General features: G+C 37.3%; 1 protein-coding gene across 1 annotated transcript in view; it reads right to left on the bottom strand.

The window, feature by feature from the left end:
* The window catches only part of rhoq (ras homolog family member Q), an 18,923-nt gene extending 5,328 nt beyond the window's left edge, over window positions 1–13,595 (bottom strand). Inside the window, exons 1-2 of the mRNA XM_019105502.2 lie at window positions 13,051–13,595; window positions 12,422–12,480 (exon numbers count right to left, since the gene is read on the bottom strand). Of these exons, the coding sequence (XP_018961047.2) occupies window positions 12,422–12,480; window positions 13,051–13,192 (201 nt within the window). The 5' untranslated portion in view covers window positions 13,193–13,595. The remainder of the gene's footprint in view (window positions 1–12,421; window positions 12,481–13,050) is intronic.
* Window positions 13,596–20,356: the final 6,761 nt, after the last annotated feature.

The raw sequence follows: 20,356 nt of genomic DNA on the forward strand, positions 1-20,356 counted from the left end.
TCTCTCCAAATCATCGTAACGCCATTTTGTCAATTATGAGCAGTACGCAGATGGCGTACGCTCTTCTGTGTCAGCCGCACTGCACGGATGCGCTGTTTGCTTTCAGATAAAAGTGTAAATACATGTAAAAACGTATCCTTGTGGCGCGGCTGATACAGAAGATCGTACGCCACCTGCGTACAGCTCAGAATTGCCAAAATGGCACAATGCTGATTTGGAGAGACACAGAGGAGAGGAATTGTTGAATAAAGTCATTATTTTTGTTTTCTTCGTGTACAAAAAGTATTCTCGTCGCTTCATAACGTTACAGTTGAATCACTGATAGCAGATAGACTACTCTGACGATGCTTTTCATACTTTCCTGGACCTTGACACTGTTATTTATTTGGCAGTCTATGAGACAGTCTCTCAAGCCTCCCTGTTTTCATCCAAAATATTTTAAATTGTGTTCGGAAGATGAACGAAGCTTTTACAGGTTTGGAACGACAAGGGGGTAAGTGATTAAATGACAAAAGTTTCATTTTGCGGTGGAGTAACCCTTTAAGCAAAGAGAACCGTTCAGCCCGATAGTGGAAAAGCGGCTTACGAATCACCCATGAGTGAACGTCATGATTCAGTTCATCTGGAAGAGAACACAAAAATGCCAAATACTTCAGCTGTGTGGGAGCACTTTAAATTGAGTGAGGACAAGACAAAGGCAGTGTGCCAAATATGCGATTTGAAACCGGCCTACCACAACAGCACATCAAGTTTGAAAAATGATCTGAGTTCTGTTAGTAGTACGCCTATAGTATATTGTTGGTGTAAAAAAAAAAACAAGCATCTTTTATCTGCTAATCAGTAATTTTACACATGATAAAAACATGCACTTAATTTGCTTGGAAAATACTTGAGAATACGGCAGCCATGAAAAAAAAAAAAAAGTACGTTAGGTAGGCCTGATTATTATTAATTTGTCTATATTAAAAGTAGTGTGTTTTGTATCACTAGTACAGTGTCTGTTCTCGGAGCATATAAGGCCTGCCCGTGTGAGGCGCACCGCTTCCGGCTCATGCTGTTCTGTAGTTTATTAAAAATGTATTCATTCTGAATGTGTTGCATGTCAATATTGCATCAAAATGCAGCACTGCACTCCCTTGGGTCCGCAGCAACACGTCCGTTGTCTATTGTCAATAGCACAAAGTTGTAGCACAGCCCACAAAGTAGTCACTTTCAAACCAAGCAGCATTCTCTTGGTCAACATGGTGAATTAAATGACCAACTTAAACACGAGTGGAAATCTGTTTTGCCCTCATGCAAAACCCCAAAATGCAAGGATTCCTATGGGAATGACTCGATTTTGCTCGTGAAACTGTGTTAAATGTGACCTCACCTTTAAGACTTCAATATACTTACAGCAAAGTTGTAAGGAATATCTGAGCAGTAGTATACTGTTAGCAAACATCATGGTTATTTGTGTAGCACGTTATACAATTGACTGCTTTAAAGCAAGCAGCTTTACAGTATTAAAGTGCCCCTATTATGACATTTCGAATATTGCCTTTCATGCAGTGTGTGATGCAGCTGTAAGTTAATGTAACGGATCTGCAAAATTGTAAAGCCAAAAATGCACGATAAATAAAGTTTGTCTCCCAGAAGAAATAATCGATTCTGAACAGTCAAATGAGTCGTCAGTACTTCTGTGACGGCTGCATGTCACGGGGTAACATATTTGCTTAATGCCCGCCTTGGTTCTATGTTGGCCGGTCGTAAACAACTTGATCTGCCCTCAAACACTGTAGCTTAACATCACATTGAGAAGATGTAGTGTCCTACACTGTGAAAGTAAATAGGTTTTATTTTCACTTGCGAAAGATGAGGCTGCAGAGAATCAGTGGTTAAAATTATTTTTTCCAATATACCACATCAGTACAACCCCAATCTTTTTTTGTGTTCCCATCATTTTACTGACGACTGCTTCTCTAATCTCGGGGAGTTCAACAAGAGATTCACAAAACTCTTGCTCTTGAAAGATGGCTCCATTACTTGTTTATTTGGACCAGCTGGCTCTACTGAATCACAACCTGTAAGTATAAATAATAGATCTTTTTATTTTCTATTAAGCGTTCAAAATACAGAACTATGGCAAACGGCTTCATTCAGGAGCACAGTAACTTGTTAGTAAAATAGCTTCGATACTGAATTGCTGTTATATTTCTCAGCAACGAGGGGGTAAAAATGCTGTTTTTGAAGTAACTAAACTCACAGCTTCATTGTATGTAGAGAGAGATGCACAGACACAGGTAATTCCCCCCTTAATTATTACATTTAATTTTCATATTGCTTCTGAATGCTACTGTTACTGACTTTATTTATAACTGTGTTCTGCTGTATTCATCTATGCTTGTAATTTGTGTAAGTTTTCTTGTTTTATAACTTTATTAGTTAAGCTAGTAGTTTTACTGTGGTATAGAAGTACTTAAAGTAAGCTTTCACTTATGTTTGTTTTTTGGCTGATCCGAAAAATGATCCAATCCGTGACTCAGAATCCGTAATATGATCCGAACAGTGAGTTCTGTGATCCGATGCACCACTAAATAAATGTGATCTTACCGCACTACTACTTCTGTGTCTGATGCTGGCATTAACGAGCAGTAACTGACGAAAATAATCATAATTTTTACCCTTCCAGTCAAATTCTGCAGACATCATTAACAGTTTTAAGTTGTCAATGCTGGCAAATAATCATGGTATAAGCAGGATAATCCAGGGCTATCTGAGCATTAAACAAATTTAATGCACAGCTAACCTTGGATTATCCCTTACCTATAAAGCAGCTCTCCAGTGTGTTCATGTTTCTACTCATGACTGACCTCGACAGATTGAACAGAAGACTTCCATGTCAAAAAAGGCGGAGTCACTGAGCAAACCAACCTATTACGTCATCACTATGGACCAATGGAAGTTCGAAGGAGTTACTTGCTGAAGCAAACTTTTCTGGAGAGTTGACTTTGACAAGCCATTTTGAACTCCTGAAACAAACTCCAAACAAATTTTGTTTTGGCCTAATTTTGTTTGAAAAGATGTCACACCAGTTTGTTCTTCAAATTAGCATGAAGTAAATCAGGACCTTTAGAGTGGGTCATAGCAGGACAGTTTAGGAATGCTCGCTTTGAGCAACGTCAAGTACACACAAAACAGCCAGATAGTCACTCATCCATCAAGAAGATTGGCGAGCGATATAAACCTTCTGTTTTTACTTGCAACTGCCAATGTTTCAAGGCCAAATGTGGCGTTCTGTGGCTCAGATATGAACCTGTGATATAGAACCTTAAGAATTACAGCCCAAAAATGGTTTGCTTCTGCTGGCGGGAGACCGTCCTGTCTCTGGCACATGACAAATCAAGATTTGATGCAACATAACCTGACAAAACAAAGTTGAGCAGGTGCATCTGGTGTAAGTGAGAGTGTTGTGTGAGTGTGTGTTGGGCCTGTGGGGTGGCTGCGTTATAAATACACTCGCTGGCCATCCTCTGGCCTGTTCAAACATTCTACAGGGGGTAGGGTGGGAGGGATGGTATTATTTGCAACTGCCCTTTGCCAAAACTGAAAGTAGAATAAGCCAACACATCATCCACCCACAACTCCTGCATATCTCCTGCTACTTCCAGAGAAAACACATTCAAGACAAGTTTATGTCCGTGTTGGGAAGTCGCTAATAAAATGTAGTGATGCTACAAACTTAAAAGGTGAAATGTGTCATTTTCAAGCCACTAGCAGCACCTAACAGAATTACAATCTTTTTGTGAAAAAGGCAGAATCTGGTTGAAGATGACATTGGATCAAAGAACACACTATACCAATATAATGTATTTTATAACCCTAACCACATTTTATATATTAATATACATATTTTTTATATTAAAAAAATAATACACTTAAAAATTATTAATAATAACTGCTTCAAGGATCATGAAGACTAGAATAAAGGCTGTTGAAAAATCAGCTTTGTCATCACAGGAATAACTTTAAACATTATAAAAACGGAAATAAAAAATGTAAGGTACAAGTGTACATAAATTGAAGTAGAAAATTATAATTAAAAGATAGTTTGACTATAGAAGAATTACATTTAAACTGTAGCTTGTCATGCTACAAGTTTCCCATAATTATAAATCATTTCCACAACATTTGTTTCTATTGTAGCATAAAAAGTCAGCAGAGCTGAAACAGGCTGCTTTTACTGGCTTGTAATGAAGTTAAAATGCATTTTAATTGTGGCCTGTGAAAAACCGTTGAATAAATAGATTTTTATATTAGTGCTTCATTCCCTTGAAAATGCCCTGTGACGGCTTATCACGATCCAGAGCCTGTTAATAATGAAATATGTGACATTTCTGTGAAAACTGTGTGTGTGTGTACCTGTGAGTGTGTGAGCACCCTGCTCTTTTGAGAGCTGAGGGAAATGGATTGAAAAAAAGTGAGACAGCAGCCTAATGCAGTGAACCTGGAAACACCCTTCTCTGCTGCCTGCTGCCGTCATTACCATACAGCTCTCCCTCCAGCTGATACCACTGACAACAGACAGCCTCTGAATGCACGCATTTCTCCTGGAGTATGAACACACTGACAATACAGTCAATTGTACACAGTCTGCTCCACACATATTACTGTATAAGACAACTCCTGCCTCTGTCCTTCTCCTCCTCTTTGTTTCTTACAAAAGCAAAAATCTGATATGGGATGGAGGAGGACTATCAGACATTTGTTATCTGTACTGCCATGCCTGGTCACTGTTCTTTACTTGCTACAGACATCAGAATTATATGTTCCTGCATTTTTCCTAACACACAAACACACACACAGTCAGTTTAAAATACATTCGTGTGTTGGAGTCGCAGCTCAGCGGTTAGCATAGAAGACATGTTTGAATTTATTTCAAATCATTTCAAGATCCCGTACCTCTCCTCCCATCACTTCCTGTTCTCAATTCACACTCCTTCAGTTAAAAATAAATACTATTTTATATTTTATACTTAAAATACATATATATACACACACATGTATATATATGGCTATTGTGTAAATATTGTTTATATTGTTAAATATTTTTTTATGTTTTTGAATGAAGTCTCTTATTCTCACCATGGCTGCATTTAGCATTTACTTGATCAAAGGCACTGTAAAAACAATAATATTTGTGAAATATTATTACAATTTAAAATAACCATTTTCTATTTTAGTACATTTTAAAATGCAATTTATTCAGGAGATGAAAATGCAGCATCATTACTAGTCTTCAGTGTCACATGATCCTTCAAAAATCATTATAATATGCTGATTTAGTGATCAAGAAATATTTCTTAATATCATCAATATTAAAAACTGTTGTGCTGCTTAATATTTTTCTGGAACTGTGATACAATTTTTTTTCAGAATTCTTTGAATAGACAGGTAAAAAAATGCATTTATTTGAAATGGAAATCTTTAGTAACATTAGAAAATGCCTTTATAGTCACTTTTAATGAATTTAATGCATCTTTATAAAATACAGTATTAATTCCTTCCATAAAAAAAAATATATCAAAAATGTTTCATATCAGCATCAGCCAGCATCTATTCAAATTTATGCTACATTGTTCTGTGTTCCAACAATACAGTGTTGACTGTGTCTGGCTTTTATTGCAGCACAATTTACAACACTGGGGTAATAAAGCAAGCATCTATCCATCCATCACTCGGAGTGCAATTGCCTTGCCCTTTTCTCTTCCCTCGCCCCTTGTCTTTCAGATCAGATTCCAATCGGTCTGTCTGTACAGTCCTCCAGATTCCCACAGTCACAGAGATGAGGTGAGAGAGACCAATATGGTAGAGAGAGAAAGAAAGTGTTTTAACACTGATGTTCCTATCAAACATTTATCTCCTGAGCCCCTCTGCTCCCCATTTACTGCATGTTTGCATGTCTTTCTGTATTCCTATTTCAGATTTAAACTCTCTTGTGATTTAAAAACTTTGTGTGTGTGTGTGTGTGTGTGTAAGTAAGAGAGAGTAACTATACATTCTAAAGTCCGTCTTTCTTTATCAATCTTCTGCATAATAAGTATGTGAATGTGGTACGTTATCTGTATGGATTTGTAGTGGTGAAATAAGTGGGTCAATCTGCAGTTGATAGTCTCTTTGCTGTTAGCACCTCATTCCTTACATAAGACAACAGGAATCAGAGGGAGAGACTGAAAAAAAAAAAAACAGCAAAACTAAAATTACCCACAAGGCCCACTTATTCAAGTTGAAAAAGAATTATAGTGGCTAGGGTTAGGAAAGTTTTACAGTATATTCAGAATGTATTCAGCAAGAAGGGGACTTGAGGAAGGGAAGGAGATGGAGAAAGAAAAAGGCTCCTGTGCCTTTATCCAAAGAGAATAATTCATGGCTGTGTTTACTCAAACGATGCAGATTAATTGAAGCTTGCTGTGTGGTACAGTGAATAAACACACACACAGGCGGATTACTCAGCCCAGATGAAGCTCAGTCAGGTCTTTTCTCTGTCACACTTCCTCCAGGAGCTGAATCGGACTGGGACTACATGTTCTTAACCAAGCAAGACAAACAAACCACCCGACAACGACACCTGAGGTGGGAGCAAATGTGGTCAGTAAGGATCCACAATATTTCAGTGATGTTATTGGTATCAGTCTGCTGCTACGATCCAGAATGTGGTGGGACGTTTGCTCACACTCTGCTGGCTCTCTATAACTGCCAGCATCAAATTCAATGCTCTGATCTGGCATTCGTGACTGACATCCTCCTACTTTACCACATTCCTACAGGTCTATGCTCCCTCCCGTCCTCTGAGGTCAGTGAGTGAGCCGTGCCTGGTGGTACCATCACAATGAGACATTTATTCAAAAGAACCCTCACTCTCTCTGTTCCACTGTTGTAGAATGTTCTTCGTACCACACCTGATCCGCTGAGAACACAACAACCTTCAAAAAACAGCCAGTTCTGCAAGTAATTGATTCATAACAGTGACAAAACAACCTATTCTCATGATCTTTTCTGTAGTTACAGTTGTAGTTGCTTCAGCTTTCATATAGCTCTGGTTTGAATTCAGTATTCACTGTTGTTATTGTTAACCAAAACTAAAACTATTTTTCATTAATTAAAATAAAGCTTTTATTTTAATGATAGCTTTATTTTAAAGACTACTTTTCATTAAAATAAAAATTAATTTTAGATTAAAACCTAAACTAAAAAAAAAAAAAAAAAAAAAAATATTGGGCAAAAATTTGAAATGTTGCCTTGACAACTAACTGAAATAGGTTTAATTAGAAATATAAAAAACAGAAATTAATTAATTACTAAAACTTAAACTAAAATGAAAACTGAACTATATAAATTAAATCTAATTCAAAATAGTAATAAATACTATAATAGTATTCAAGTAATATTGTATAGAAGTAAAATTGCTTGTACATTTCTTTGCTTCTAAGGTACAAGGGATAAAAGTGTCTGCTAAATGATAAGCCTAATTATCATAAGACAAAATTTCATTCAGTCTACAAATTGTGTGCTTTTTCAGTCCTGTCTCCACTAATCAAAGACATTAATATGTGTGGCTCAAACACAATGTCCTTTTTTCATTCCAGAAATAGACTCCATAAGAATTCAAAGCAGTTGAAAATAAAAGAAAAATATTATGTGAGCACTTTAAAAACACGAACATTCTTATGGTTCAAAATCCCTTCCAGTTATCTGCCTGGTCCCGAGGTAGCCTGAGCCCCAGAAGGGGCAAAAGGCAGTCCGGTACTCCAGCGTGGGAGGGTTTCCTGGATTGAAAAGAAATGCAAACTGCAGCTGTACTTCACATTTGGGGCCCAGTTCCCTCTCTGAAACATCACCTCAGTGAAGGAAGAAAAAGTTAAAGGACTGAGATTAGAGGACAAAAGGTCAGGATTAGATGGTTGAGATGGAGCTGTGAGACAGATGCCAACATCTGAGAGGTTGCCACTTTACTGACATTAACCAGCTTACTCTCGGACTCCTCCGGAGGCAATTAGCATGTCAGGACCAATCAAACGGACAGCCAGTGAAGACATCCAACAGACAGACATGCATCTGCTTATGAGCCAAGCGATGCCCTCCTTCTTTGCAACCACAGGCTTGAAACTATTTTTTAACATGGTAAAATAGAACAAACACCTGCCTATTTTTCCAATATTGATACTCTTTATTCACTGCACAAAGTGTGCCAGAAAACTGTCGCTCCTTTCTCTTCTCCCAATGAGGTCTGAAATCGCATAGCTATGGAGCACACACTCATTAACACACACGTCTGAGAAGGGCAAGTCACCCTTTGTCATACAAAGGGAATTCTGATGAGGTCCTCCCTTTATCTAGTCAACACAGAAGGGAATGTATGTATATGGAATATATAAATTGGAATATTGCAGTCAAACACAAAAATACTGCTGGAAAAATGTAATTAGAGATGTGAGATTTCTAAAATCACAAATAGCACATTAGTATGGTCTTCAAAAATATTCCAAATGATCTGATCTTTTAAACACTGCTTTGAAGGCATTTTATTTCTATCAAACACTTTGGGTTCAAAGAACAAATGTTTGGCAACTGAAATACAAACTTATGTTCTAAGCTTCTATTTTCTACACTTATTTTTCTAAATCTTTTTTTAAGAGGTGCCTTTAAATTACAGTTTTAATGCCCTGGTAAATACCATGTAATGTGGAGGTGATTCTGATCTTACTTCATGCATCTTGTTTGTGTATGTACTTCAGTTGACCTTGAGAATGTACAGAAAAACACCATGATCATAAAAAAAGCATTTTATTGTTTTCCTAGAAGCTGCTAACCAGCATTTGGGGGTTATTTCCAGCCCAAGACCTGCTTTTCCTATCTGGGTTCTTCCAACAATCCCTTGATGTTTCAACATTGAAACCACCTGGTTCACAATCTCCTTCGCTTTCCAAGTGCCTTAGTTTAAGGAATGGCTCACCAAAGATTTTTAAATTCTGTCATAATTTCTTTAGCATCAAAATGAATGGGAACCAGGGACTGCTCAAGCTCCAAATATGACCATGAAAGTGCCTTAAAAAGTAAAAGTATTCCGTGTGATTCTGCACTACATTCAGAGTCTCAATTTGGTAGCTTTGTGTGAGGAACTAATAAATATAAAAGTTGTTATTCATTCAAAATTCAGCTTAACACCATTCACTTTCATAGGACTGAGAAAATCTGCTTGTCCACTGCACTATAAACATCTACTTTTATGTTCCACAGATGTCAGTCAGTCATGCAGGTTTCTAAAACATGAGGGTGATTAAATGATTTTCATTTTTGGGTGAACTGCTTCTTTAAGTCGGTCCTACCACACTGAACATCAGCTTTGAATTTAACCCTCTTTCAGTTCTTTGGCTAAATGAATCCTCTTAATCAAGTGATCGGTCATCGTTTCTGCACGGTACTAACTGGTGCCAGCTGTGGAGAGAGCGTGCACGTGAGGAGAGTTTTCTGTATTTGAACTGCCTCAAAACTAAACCCCACCACTTGGCCCTCAGTGACACTTCCACACAACTGGCCCACTACTCACATTCTATGACTACTCTCAATGGAAAAAAGCCAGCCGTGTCAGAAAATCTACTCCATATGTTTAAGAACTAAAAGCTTTAAAGTGGATTTCATGGATCTCATGGATTTGGTATGCCCTGAAGTCCTGGCAATAAGTTTGTCTGTTTCATGATCATCATTCAAACAGCATGGAAAATACAGTTTCCTATATCATACCTGAATTAAACTATACTAAAACTACGCACATTAATCTTACATTGCAAAAAAGCTCTGACGTCTTTATTGGAACTCCGTGGAATGTTAATTGAAATCAGTCATCTTCAACTGTTCAAACATAAGCGCAAAGAAAGTTTCACTTGACATTTAATCTATAGTATAAATAAATCATTCATCAGAGCTCAAAGACTATGAGCGTTGACATTTTTTGAAATTTTTAACAGTTGCACTCAAAACTGCATCTTATTACTGGCCTCGGGCGAGAAGGCATCAAGCTCAGAGTTCAGTCTGTATTTACAGCAACTTGTTTGGTAGATTCATATATGTACCAACAAATAGTTTGGTGTCGTGAGAACAACCTCAAGAGACAGCCTGACATACAAGACATATACTCAGTTAAAGTCTAGACATGGGATTTATCCAAATATGCATACTTCCCTACTATGTAGTTGATGAAAAACAGTATGTGAAAAAAAGTAGTGTCCAAACTCAAATTATTCATAAAATATGTACCCAGGTGACCTACTACTTCTGGTAAGATTCTGAAATGTACATCCAGTGGATTTTATTATCCAATGATGCCATGGGAGAGGATTTGTGAATAGCAGTGAAGCAACACAACTGACGCAGTAGGTCACAAGACAATGACAACATGACAAATCTAGTATGTGGGCCAAAGACAAATATAAAAATATAAAAGTGTAATATAAATAATTTTAGTTTTTCCCCCATACATTAGAATGTGTCCTGTTTAACTTCATATTTTTCTGAACAAAAAAAATGACTATCATGCATTTTTTAGTAAGACACCCACTAAAATGTCATTCAGTGTAAATGTATTTATATACCAATAAATCTTGTTAGGCATATTTTAAACATGAATCATTTGATGACATTATAAAAGACTAGATTTAAGCATCACAGTGCAGCCCTCAGATACCAATTAACTATCATTTTTAAATCTTTATACTTTGCTAATGACCTTCAAACCACTAGATTTCACCCATTTGTCAGCAAGAAGTTTTTTTTAAGTCATTTAAAATATAATACAATTTTGTATGATTACATATTCTTCTTTGTATTTCAATAAGTACAAGTCAGAATACGTATATTGTTTATTTTTTACATAAATATATCAGTTACACTGAATGACGATTTGCCAAAAAGAGATATATTGCCATTGTTTCCATAACTGAAATGTTTTTAGTATTATTCTGTGCCATTAAATTAGTGTAAATTACCAAGTAAATGACTGCAGAAGCAGATGTTGAAATATAATTAGCATTTTATTCTACTGTTCTGATGCTCCCCTGCCATGCTTGCTTAGCTCGTCACTTTGTTTCTGACTTGCTCTGCGGATACCACACCACGAAAAGGTGGAATTATCAAATACTTAAGAACAATAAACTCACTTTTCTGCAGCATCACATGGTCTTCAGGGTGCCATCTGATGATGTCACAGACTGCTGAATGACTATCAGTTTTTTTCAGTTTCAGTGAATCAGTTTTTTTTATATGATTTCAGAATGGCTTCTTGTTCCTGTTACACTGAATGACCTCTGACAAACTGCATTTCCAGGACAAAAGTCCCCTGGTTGTTTCATAACTTTAAAAAAACAATAAGACATAGTCCTTTTAATATAACACACCCAACACTTGAAAATGCCAAGACAACCAATGTATTTTTTATTTATTTGGTATTTTATGTTTATTTAAAGATGTAATGGTAAAATCAAAGTCTGGACCATTACACTGCATGACAAAGTTATTCGAAATATGAAAGTGGACTCTTGCATTTAACATTCTTTTTATGTATATTATTATTTTTTTTTTTATAAATCCCATCCAGATTAGTACATCCAGTACTTCAACAGTTGTGAAGTAAGTATTTATTCAAAAGACGAATCAGTTGAGGGAATATGAGATTTCAGACAACTTTTGCTATTCAGGTCACAATTTTTAAACTACCCATTTATAATGCGAAACCTCCAGATACTTATTCCTCTAGACTACACATCCTCTGAGAAGTACTGTTTAAAGGATGTATGGCAACATTAGATCTTCTTTCATGATAACTTTCAACAACGTGGCTAAAACGGAGAAAGGAAAAAATTCAGATTGCTGTTAGCTTCATATGTTTATCTTTCCACTGAGACGCGCTATTGTGTACTCACCTGTTGATTTTGGCAGTGACTTAGTGATTAAAGAAACGTTCAACCAAAAATGAAAAGTCTGTAATCTAACACTTATACTCAAGTTGACTTATCTGACTTCATGACTTTCTTTATTCTGTGGAACATTAAAGGAAAGGTTCAACAGAATTAGGGACTGACAGCTTTTCATTGCATTTTCGATACAACCTAAGTGAAAAGTGACTAAAACTATCATCCTGCCATCTTCATATTTTGCGTTTCACGGAAGAACGGAAGCCATATAGGTATGGAACGACATGAGGTGAAGTAAATGATGACAATTTTCATTTCTGGATGAATCATCTTTTCAAATCACATGCATACAGTGCCAAAAAGACTCAGAACGCATCTGAACAGGCCACCATGTATGTATTTTGCCTAAATTGATTGAGTGACTATTGGTAATGAAAAATCCTCAGGCAAGTGAGAGAGGAATGGTTTAACCCTACCTGACCCGCAGTGTCATACAGCCCCAGCAGGTACTGTTTTCCCCCAACTGTCACACTCACTGAAAGCAAAATCACAAATCATTAGTTTAAATATGGCACTCAAATTATTCTACATGAATAAATGCACTTCCGTTTAGACTAAGAAAGGGATGTTGCTCACGAGTTAATTATTTCTGAAAGGGTGAAGGAATCATGTAAAATGGTATTAATTTCTGATCAAGTGAAACAGGGATGCAGTCTCTTTGAATTTATTTCTTATGAAGTGAAAGACATACACAATTTTTTATTTATTTCTGATCATGTGAGAGAGGAATGAAAATGTGTTTACTTCTGAAGTGAAAGAGGTTCTCAATCTGATTTTTTTTTTTTTTTTACTTCTGATCAAAAGAAAGAGGAACTGATTTGTTTATTTCTAGGGTGATGAATCGTGCCATAAGGGCGCTGGTGTGCACCAGTTGCATCCTCAGCCCACAGGTGGTTTCCATTATAGAAACACAAGCGCAACACAATGCAAGTCACTCTGAGGTCTTGTCGATACCACTAAATGAATGTTAAGTACATTTATAAATCAAACAGACGCTGAAATATCGATTCTTATTCATTTTGTCGTAATATGCTGGTATATTTACCTGCATAATGATCAAAGACAGTGGGCACATATTCCTCAGGAAAGGCGTCGTTGGCATAGCTCATCAGCAGACAAGTTTTTCCAACGGCGCCGTCGCCGACGACCACGCATTTCAACATGATGCTGCCGGTTCCGTTTGCCATGACGATAATAAAACACTTGAATTCACCATCTTCAGCTGCTAGAGATATATCCCGCTTTATTAAAGCTCCCTTCAGGCGTCACCACCAGTAGCAGCGCCGCGCTCGGGCTGCAAAAACAGCTGAAATGCCATTTCCTCCACCCCGCTTCCCAATTTTGGCATTGACTGAGGTTTTCCCCCCTCTCAGTACTGGCACACGCCGAGCGCGTGCCGCTTCCGTGAGATTTAAGCAAGCGACAAACTTCGCCTTGTCAAGACATCAACCTGAAAAATACGCCTTGACCGCTGTTCCACTTTCCCTACTTTCCAACCCCAGTATCACCTCTGACTCGTGTCTTCAGCCCAACGCGGATTGACTTGCGACATAGGCGGGGTAAAAACTCTGGATCAAGGGATCAAGTGTAAAGATTGGTTATCCTTGTTTAGTGTCTGAATCAACCAACCATTATACCATTCTGCATCCTGTGGGTGTGAGAGTCAGACTGAGATTAATTAACCATTGAAAGAGCAGGAACATAAAAGTAGCCTACTTCATAAAATAACTCAGAAAATATTCTTTATTGCTATTTTCCAAACATGTGTGTGCTTAAAAAATACATTGCGGTTATCCAGTGTTCGTACAGATTCACTTCTTAATATTAATTATCAGAAATATTAGGTCCACTATCACCCTCTATCCTCTCAAATGTCTGTATCCCTTATGATTAAATTATTGTGCTTAAGATGAAACATATAAACTGTTTTTATTAACTGCTTTGATAACATTACAACTATTTTGGAGCATGATGTTTTAATACTGGATTCATACTGACAGCAATTCGTTGATGAAACCATGTAGCCTACTTGACTATAATTTGATTTTACTTGGCAAATGGGTTTTTATTAGCGAGTAGCTGGTATTTTTCTTTATACGTTTATAATTAGTTGCCATCACAAGTAAGAGTCATCGTTTTCGTTTCTGCACTTTCTAGATGATCCCTAACACCTGATCGCAGTCCAATCAGCTGGAAGCGAGCAGGCTGGTCAAGGATGCGCTGCTGTATCACTTTTGACAGCTACTGCAGGAGTCATGTGACCAAACAATTACCTCATACCTTGTGAGCGGGTGTGTGTGTGTGTGTGTGTGTGTGCGCGCGCGTCTGTGCTCTGTGTATATGGATTTGTGTGGGCGCGCACCATTCGCTTTGACATCACTGTGTCTGTGCAGATTCTCTTGTCAGATTACATTTGATATATTGATGTTTGTTGAAAATATATTTGGGGGAAAAAATAGGCTACCAGAAAACCATCATAGTTTACCATCATGGCATTTGGCCGGTGTTAAGAAATTTGTTGCACGTCATTCAAAACTGGGATTTTAATGATTTGTGTCACAATAATTGTACTTCATATTTTTTAAAGAACATTTTCAGGAAGACCTTCCACTTAGGCTATATATTTTGATGTCATGATTAAAATCCTTCCTAGCTGTAAATACGGCCAGATGCAAATATGATTTTGTAATAACTTAATGGGGTTTCAATTAGAAATGTGAAACCTTTCTGAACCACTAAAATGTGTTATTGTAGTAGCCTAGCGTATTACTTCTGACTGAACTAATAAGAAGCTTTTTAAAGGATTATCATGATTATGTTTACACTGACTGGGTCACTGTGTCATTCCTTTAAAGGTACACTGAATATTGCACTGAAAGGTGCATTTTTATTTATTTATTTAGCAGGGGTGTGCAATTCTGCTCTCAGTGGGCCAATGTCTGGCAGAGTTTAGCTTCAAGCAGTTCTAACACAATTTCCTGGAAGTCTCTAGTGAGTCTGAACTTTGATTAATGGGTTCAGTTGTGTTTAGTAAGAGTTGGAGCTAAACTCTGCAGGATAGTGGTCACCTAGGAAGAGGCTTGGACTATAGATATGTATATGTAGATTCCACATTCAACCGCTCCAATCACATCCGACATCTTGGAATGGTCAACGTGTTGTCTTGTCACTCACTTTACATCCAGGAATGAGTTTGGTGACCCCTGCTATAGAGGATCCATACTGAAGAATAGCACCTCTGTGGATTTTGACTGAATTATTGCCACATTTTGTTTAATATTGCCATGGCCACACAACAACAGTAGTATCATATTTATCTGTTTTCCAGTGTGTAAGAAGGCTGTTGGTTTCTTCAGGCCTACTGCCAGCTTTTTGGATATTCTAAAATAGCTTAGAAATTATCTAGAATTACAGATATATGGAGAGGAAAAAACGAATTCGGAATGATTTATTGTTTTTTTTTATCAACAAGCTTTGGAGACTCACTGGATCTCGAGCACAATGATCATTTCAGATGGACAGTAACAAGAGTGAGAGACAGTCCGAAAAAAGTTGTATTATAGCTCCCTCTAGTGGAGAGTTCAAGTATTTCAGTACAGGTTCTCTAGCATTTAACTTTAAAGGAAAAGTTTACCTTCTGCTGCTGCTCCCCATTGACTTGCCTGTTTTTTCCCCCTCCATACTATGGAAGTCAATAGGAACCAACAACTGAAGGTGAACTATCCCTTTAATTATGTCAAATTAGTTTGCAATTATGTGCTGCTTGATAAATATATATGTAGCATATATGCTTCCAGATTGCTGTTCCATCTGCTTCCCACCCACTAGACCAGGGATCCTCAAATCTGGACCACGAGATCCACTTTCCTGCAGAGTTTAGACCTAACCATAATCAATGTTAATCAATGTCTTTGGGATCATTAGAAAATCACAGGTGACTTTGATCAGGGTTGGAGTTAAACTCTCCAGCACATTGGCCCTCCAGGGCAAAATTTGAGGAACCCTGCACTAGACATTTTATCTTCTGTCAGATATAACTGCATTCCAAAATTATGAGATGCATTATTTGAATGCTTGGCCAAAGAGGTGTGTTTTTAATCTAGATTTAAACAGAGAAAGTGTGTCTGAACCCCAAACATTATCAGGAAGGCTATTCCAGAGTTTGGGAGCCAAATGTGAAAAAGCTCTACCTCCTTTAGTGGACTTTGCTATCCTAGGTACTACCAAAAGTCCAGTATTTTGTGACCTTAGGGAGCGTGATGGATTGTAGCATGGTAGAAAACTAGTTAGGTACGCAGGAGCTGAACCATTAAGGGCCTTATAAGTAAGTAATAATATTTTGTAACTGATACGGAACTTAGGTAGCCAGTGCAGAGACTGTAAAATTGGGGTAATATGATCATATTTTCTTGACCTGGTAAGGACTCTAGCTGCTGCATTTTGTACTACCTGTAGCTTGTTTATTGAGGATGCAGGACAACCAGCTAGCAGTGCATTACAATAGTCCAGTCTAGAGTCATGAATGCATGAACTAGCTTTTCTGCATCAGAAACAGGTAACATGTTTCGTAGCTTGGCAATGTTTCTAAGATGGAAGAATGCTGTTTTTGTAACATGGGAAATATGATTTTCAAAAGACAAGTTACTGTCTAATATAACACCCAGATTATTGCGAGTAGAGGAAGTAACAGTACATCCGTCTAATTGCAAATTGTAATCTACGAGATTCTGTGTAATGTTTTTTGGTCCAATAAGTAATATCACTGTCTTATCTGAATTTAATAGGAGAAAATTATTGGTCATCCAATCTTTTACATTTTTAACACACTTTGTTAGCTTAGATAATTTAGAAGTTTCATCTGGTCTCATTGAGATATATAGTTGAGTATAATCAGCATAACAGTGGAAACTAATCCCTTATTTTCTAATGATATTACCAAGGGGCAACATGTATATTGAAAATAGCAGAGGACCTAGGACAGATCCTTGTGGCACTCCATATTTTACTGGTGATAAAAGAGATGACTCCCCATTTAAATAAACAAAGTGGTAGCAATTGGACAGGTAGGATCTAAACCATCTAAACCACATTTGTCAGGGTTCTGCCCTGGCAGCTATGTCTATTTTGTCTTTGTTTAGTGTTTCTCTGTTTGTTCTGTGTATGACCACATGGCTTTGTCTTTGTTTATGTTGGCCATGTGCTCCTTTCGTCCTGCCCCCTTGTTTCACTTTACCACGCCCCCTCATTTAGTCCTTGTTTGGCGCTCATTAATTGATTGTTCTCACCTTGTGTTGTGTGTTTTCCTTCCTATTTATTGTGCTCATTTCCCTCATGTGTTTGCTGGTTCGTTTTGCTGTGCGAGTTAGTGTTTGCTTAGCTTGCTAGCTGAACTTTACTAATCGAGATTTTCTTTGTCTGTTAAAGTCTGGTATTTATTAGTTTAGGTTTATCTTGTCACTGTTTAGTCTAGTTTCAGTTTTTCTTTTTGTTTGGATCTCATTTTTAGTTTCTCTTGAGTTTGACTTGTTTTTGAGTTTACTTGTTTTTGTTGTTGAGTTTGAGTTTCTTGATTTAGTCTTTCCAGTTATTTCTAGAACTTTATTTTGTATTTGTTTCTTTACCTTTTAATTTACTTTTGGTAAGTCGGCTTTGGTTATTTCTCTAGCTCCCCTTTTATCTTGTTTCTAGGTCATAGCATTCTTGTCTGACTTTTTGCTCTTGTTGTTGTTGTTGTTGTTGTTGTTGTTGTTATTATTATTATTATTATTATTATTATTATTATTATTACTACTATTTTTGTTCTCTTGTTGTTTTAAGTCTTGTCTAGTGTTTTGTGAGTTCTGTCTGTTCCTGTCTTGCCTCCTGCTTTCTCCCTGGCCACTGGGTCTCCCTGCCTGGAGGTCTGACGTGTGCGGCTTCACCTCCATAGCCAAGTGCCCTTGATTCCTGGTGCTGTGGTCTGGTCTCTAGCACAGCCTCCTCTACAGTCCTGCACTCAGTTGTTACCCTCCTCGGCGGTCTCCCCCCCCCCCCCCCCCATCTGCCTGATGCACTGTTGTATGCCCTATCCCACTGTCTGGACTGTTCAAGCCACTCCCTCCTATCGTGCTTGTCTAATTTGTCAATAAACGTTCCTTGTTCAATCTGCATTTGGGTCCTCTCCCTCAGTAACCCTGACAACATTATTAAAATGTTTGATATGTTAAGTGTTTTTTTCTGTTTTTCTCAATTGCTTAAACACATTTCTTGAAATTGACTCTTTTTCTCAAAACTTTAAACACAAATCCATAACTTCTCACCCAGTTCCCCATACTTACTATTTCAGGTCAAAATGAAGCTCTCCACTCAAAACCATTTGATCTTGATGAAAAACAAACTTTCCCTCAGACATGACACACAACCCCTCAAAAAAAAACACACACACTACAACATATCTTACACACTAATGGGATCAATTCTTAACACTGTTGCAAAAACCTTCTTTTGGCAACCAGGAATCATTTTACATCTCAATTTCTATTACAGTATATAACATAAAATAGAGCAGATACATATTTAATATAGCAGACACAGTAAAATTCAATAATAAGCTTTAAGAAAAATTATTTTCATTGCACTGCTGTAAAGAGATCTTACAGTACAGTAGATAAATGCCCTAGATAAGAAAAGGTCAAATACCAAAGAACTGCATATGAACACACAACAGAATATAGAGTCATCTCTCAGTTCTGCAAAAATGCAGTGCATGTAAGAAGTACTTGGCTACAAATCAGTTCAGCAGTTATGAGTTTAAAGGTGTACAACTTGTGCATCAGTGTTTACTGTACATAGAAAAAGTAAAAGTTCTCTCATCTGAAGTACTGTTACTGTTCTGTCATTATATTTTATCTGTAAGTAGTATTGAAACCCTGTAGATGAGCCTGTTGGCCAGCTGTCCTCATGCACAAAAACATGATGAACTACAGCACTGTGTATTCTCCCATTATTAGGATTCATTTTTCAAATCACATAATCATCTGCGCTCCTTTTTATATCATCCTGAGATTCTGACTGTATGTCATCAGTTTTGCTCCTTAATGTTCACACTCGGATAAATGTGTGCTATTTGAGTTCATATTGTGATTCTTGAGATAGCCTATAATTGTATTGAGTGTACTTTTGTGTAGATTTTTGCAGAAAACACTGAGCTAACTGGAACGTATGTGAAAACAGGTTAAATGTTTTGAGAACTAAATGAATGGTTTGGAAAATTGGACCAAATGAATCAGTTATACTGTAAGACCTAGTCCTTTTATCAAAAATGAACGCACAAACTCAACGATGTTCCATCGGCAACCAATAGATGGCGCAAATGGTTTATTCACAGTGAATCAACAGTTTAATATCCGAATATCATACATTTCTAGTCACAGCCATATTTTAAACTAATCAATGACAGCAATTTTGAGAACTTTAATAGCATATATTCTGTGGTAAAATGCGAGGATTTCTGAGTGACTAAACTGCAGTAAAAGTAAGAGAAAGAAATGCAGTGCTGTGGCTCACACAAAAAGGTGCAGAGAGTATTAGAGCTAATAAATAATGTATGGTTTCGTGAAACATTGCCTTTCCAGCAGTGTGGAGTGTAATTGGTCGCCTGCGGCCTAGTAGTTCGCTGTCAGGCAAAACTAATGTAGAATTCACAAATCCTTACCTCTATTTATCTCAGCCCTCTTCACACGTCAGTCGTTGACTCTTTAGTCATTTTTTTCCTGCACATGGCATGATGAGTTGTTTATTTTCCTCCATTCTCTTCGGTTTTATGTGCCTTTTTGTCTGACTGTCTAGAATGGGAAGGTGGGAGGGAGAATTTTGCATTAATGCTTTTGCATTGCTTGTCTAAGTGCCACCCTTTAAACAAGAGCTGAAGCCGCCCTGTCTGTTTATCTATTAATTTCTCCCAGGCCAGTCATGGAGAGCTGGGCTATAATTTTCACTCTCTTGGATACTGATGTATGGTAAAAGAGAGACAAACAGTAAGGATACTAGAGAGGACTATTGGCTACAATATATCTGTTTTTGTGTTACATGAAGCTCAGTCGTGTGAATTGTGTGAAAGCTATGATATACTACTACTTGTTATGCTGGATCAAATCCACAGAGACTGCATTAATATATCAGCTTGACTGATGAGCATTTTGGGGAGCCACTTTGAGAAGTTCCCCTACAGCCGTGAGAATGAGGAAGAAACAAGAGCCATTTTAATATTAGAGCAGCTCGACCCACTTGACAGATCTTATGAAGAAATGGACATGAATTTTTAATTTCATTCTGAAATATGAAGTTATATTTTATCGAGGGCATTAAGTTTA

The sequence above is a fragment of the Cyprinus carpio genome, chromosome A12 (assembly GCF_018340385.1).
Source record: "Cyprinus carpio isolate SPL01 chromosome A12, ASM1834038v1, whole genome shotgun sequence".
Classification (NCBI taxonomy): Eukaryota; Metazoa; Chordata; class Actinopteri; order Cypriniformes; family Cyprinidae; genus Cyprinus; species Cyprinus carpio.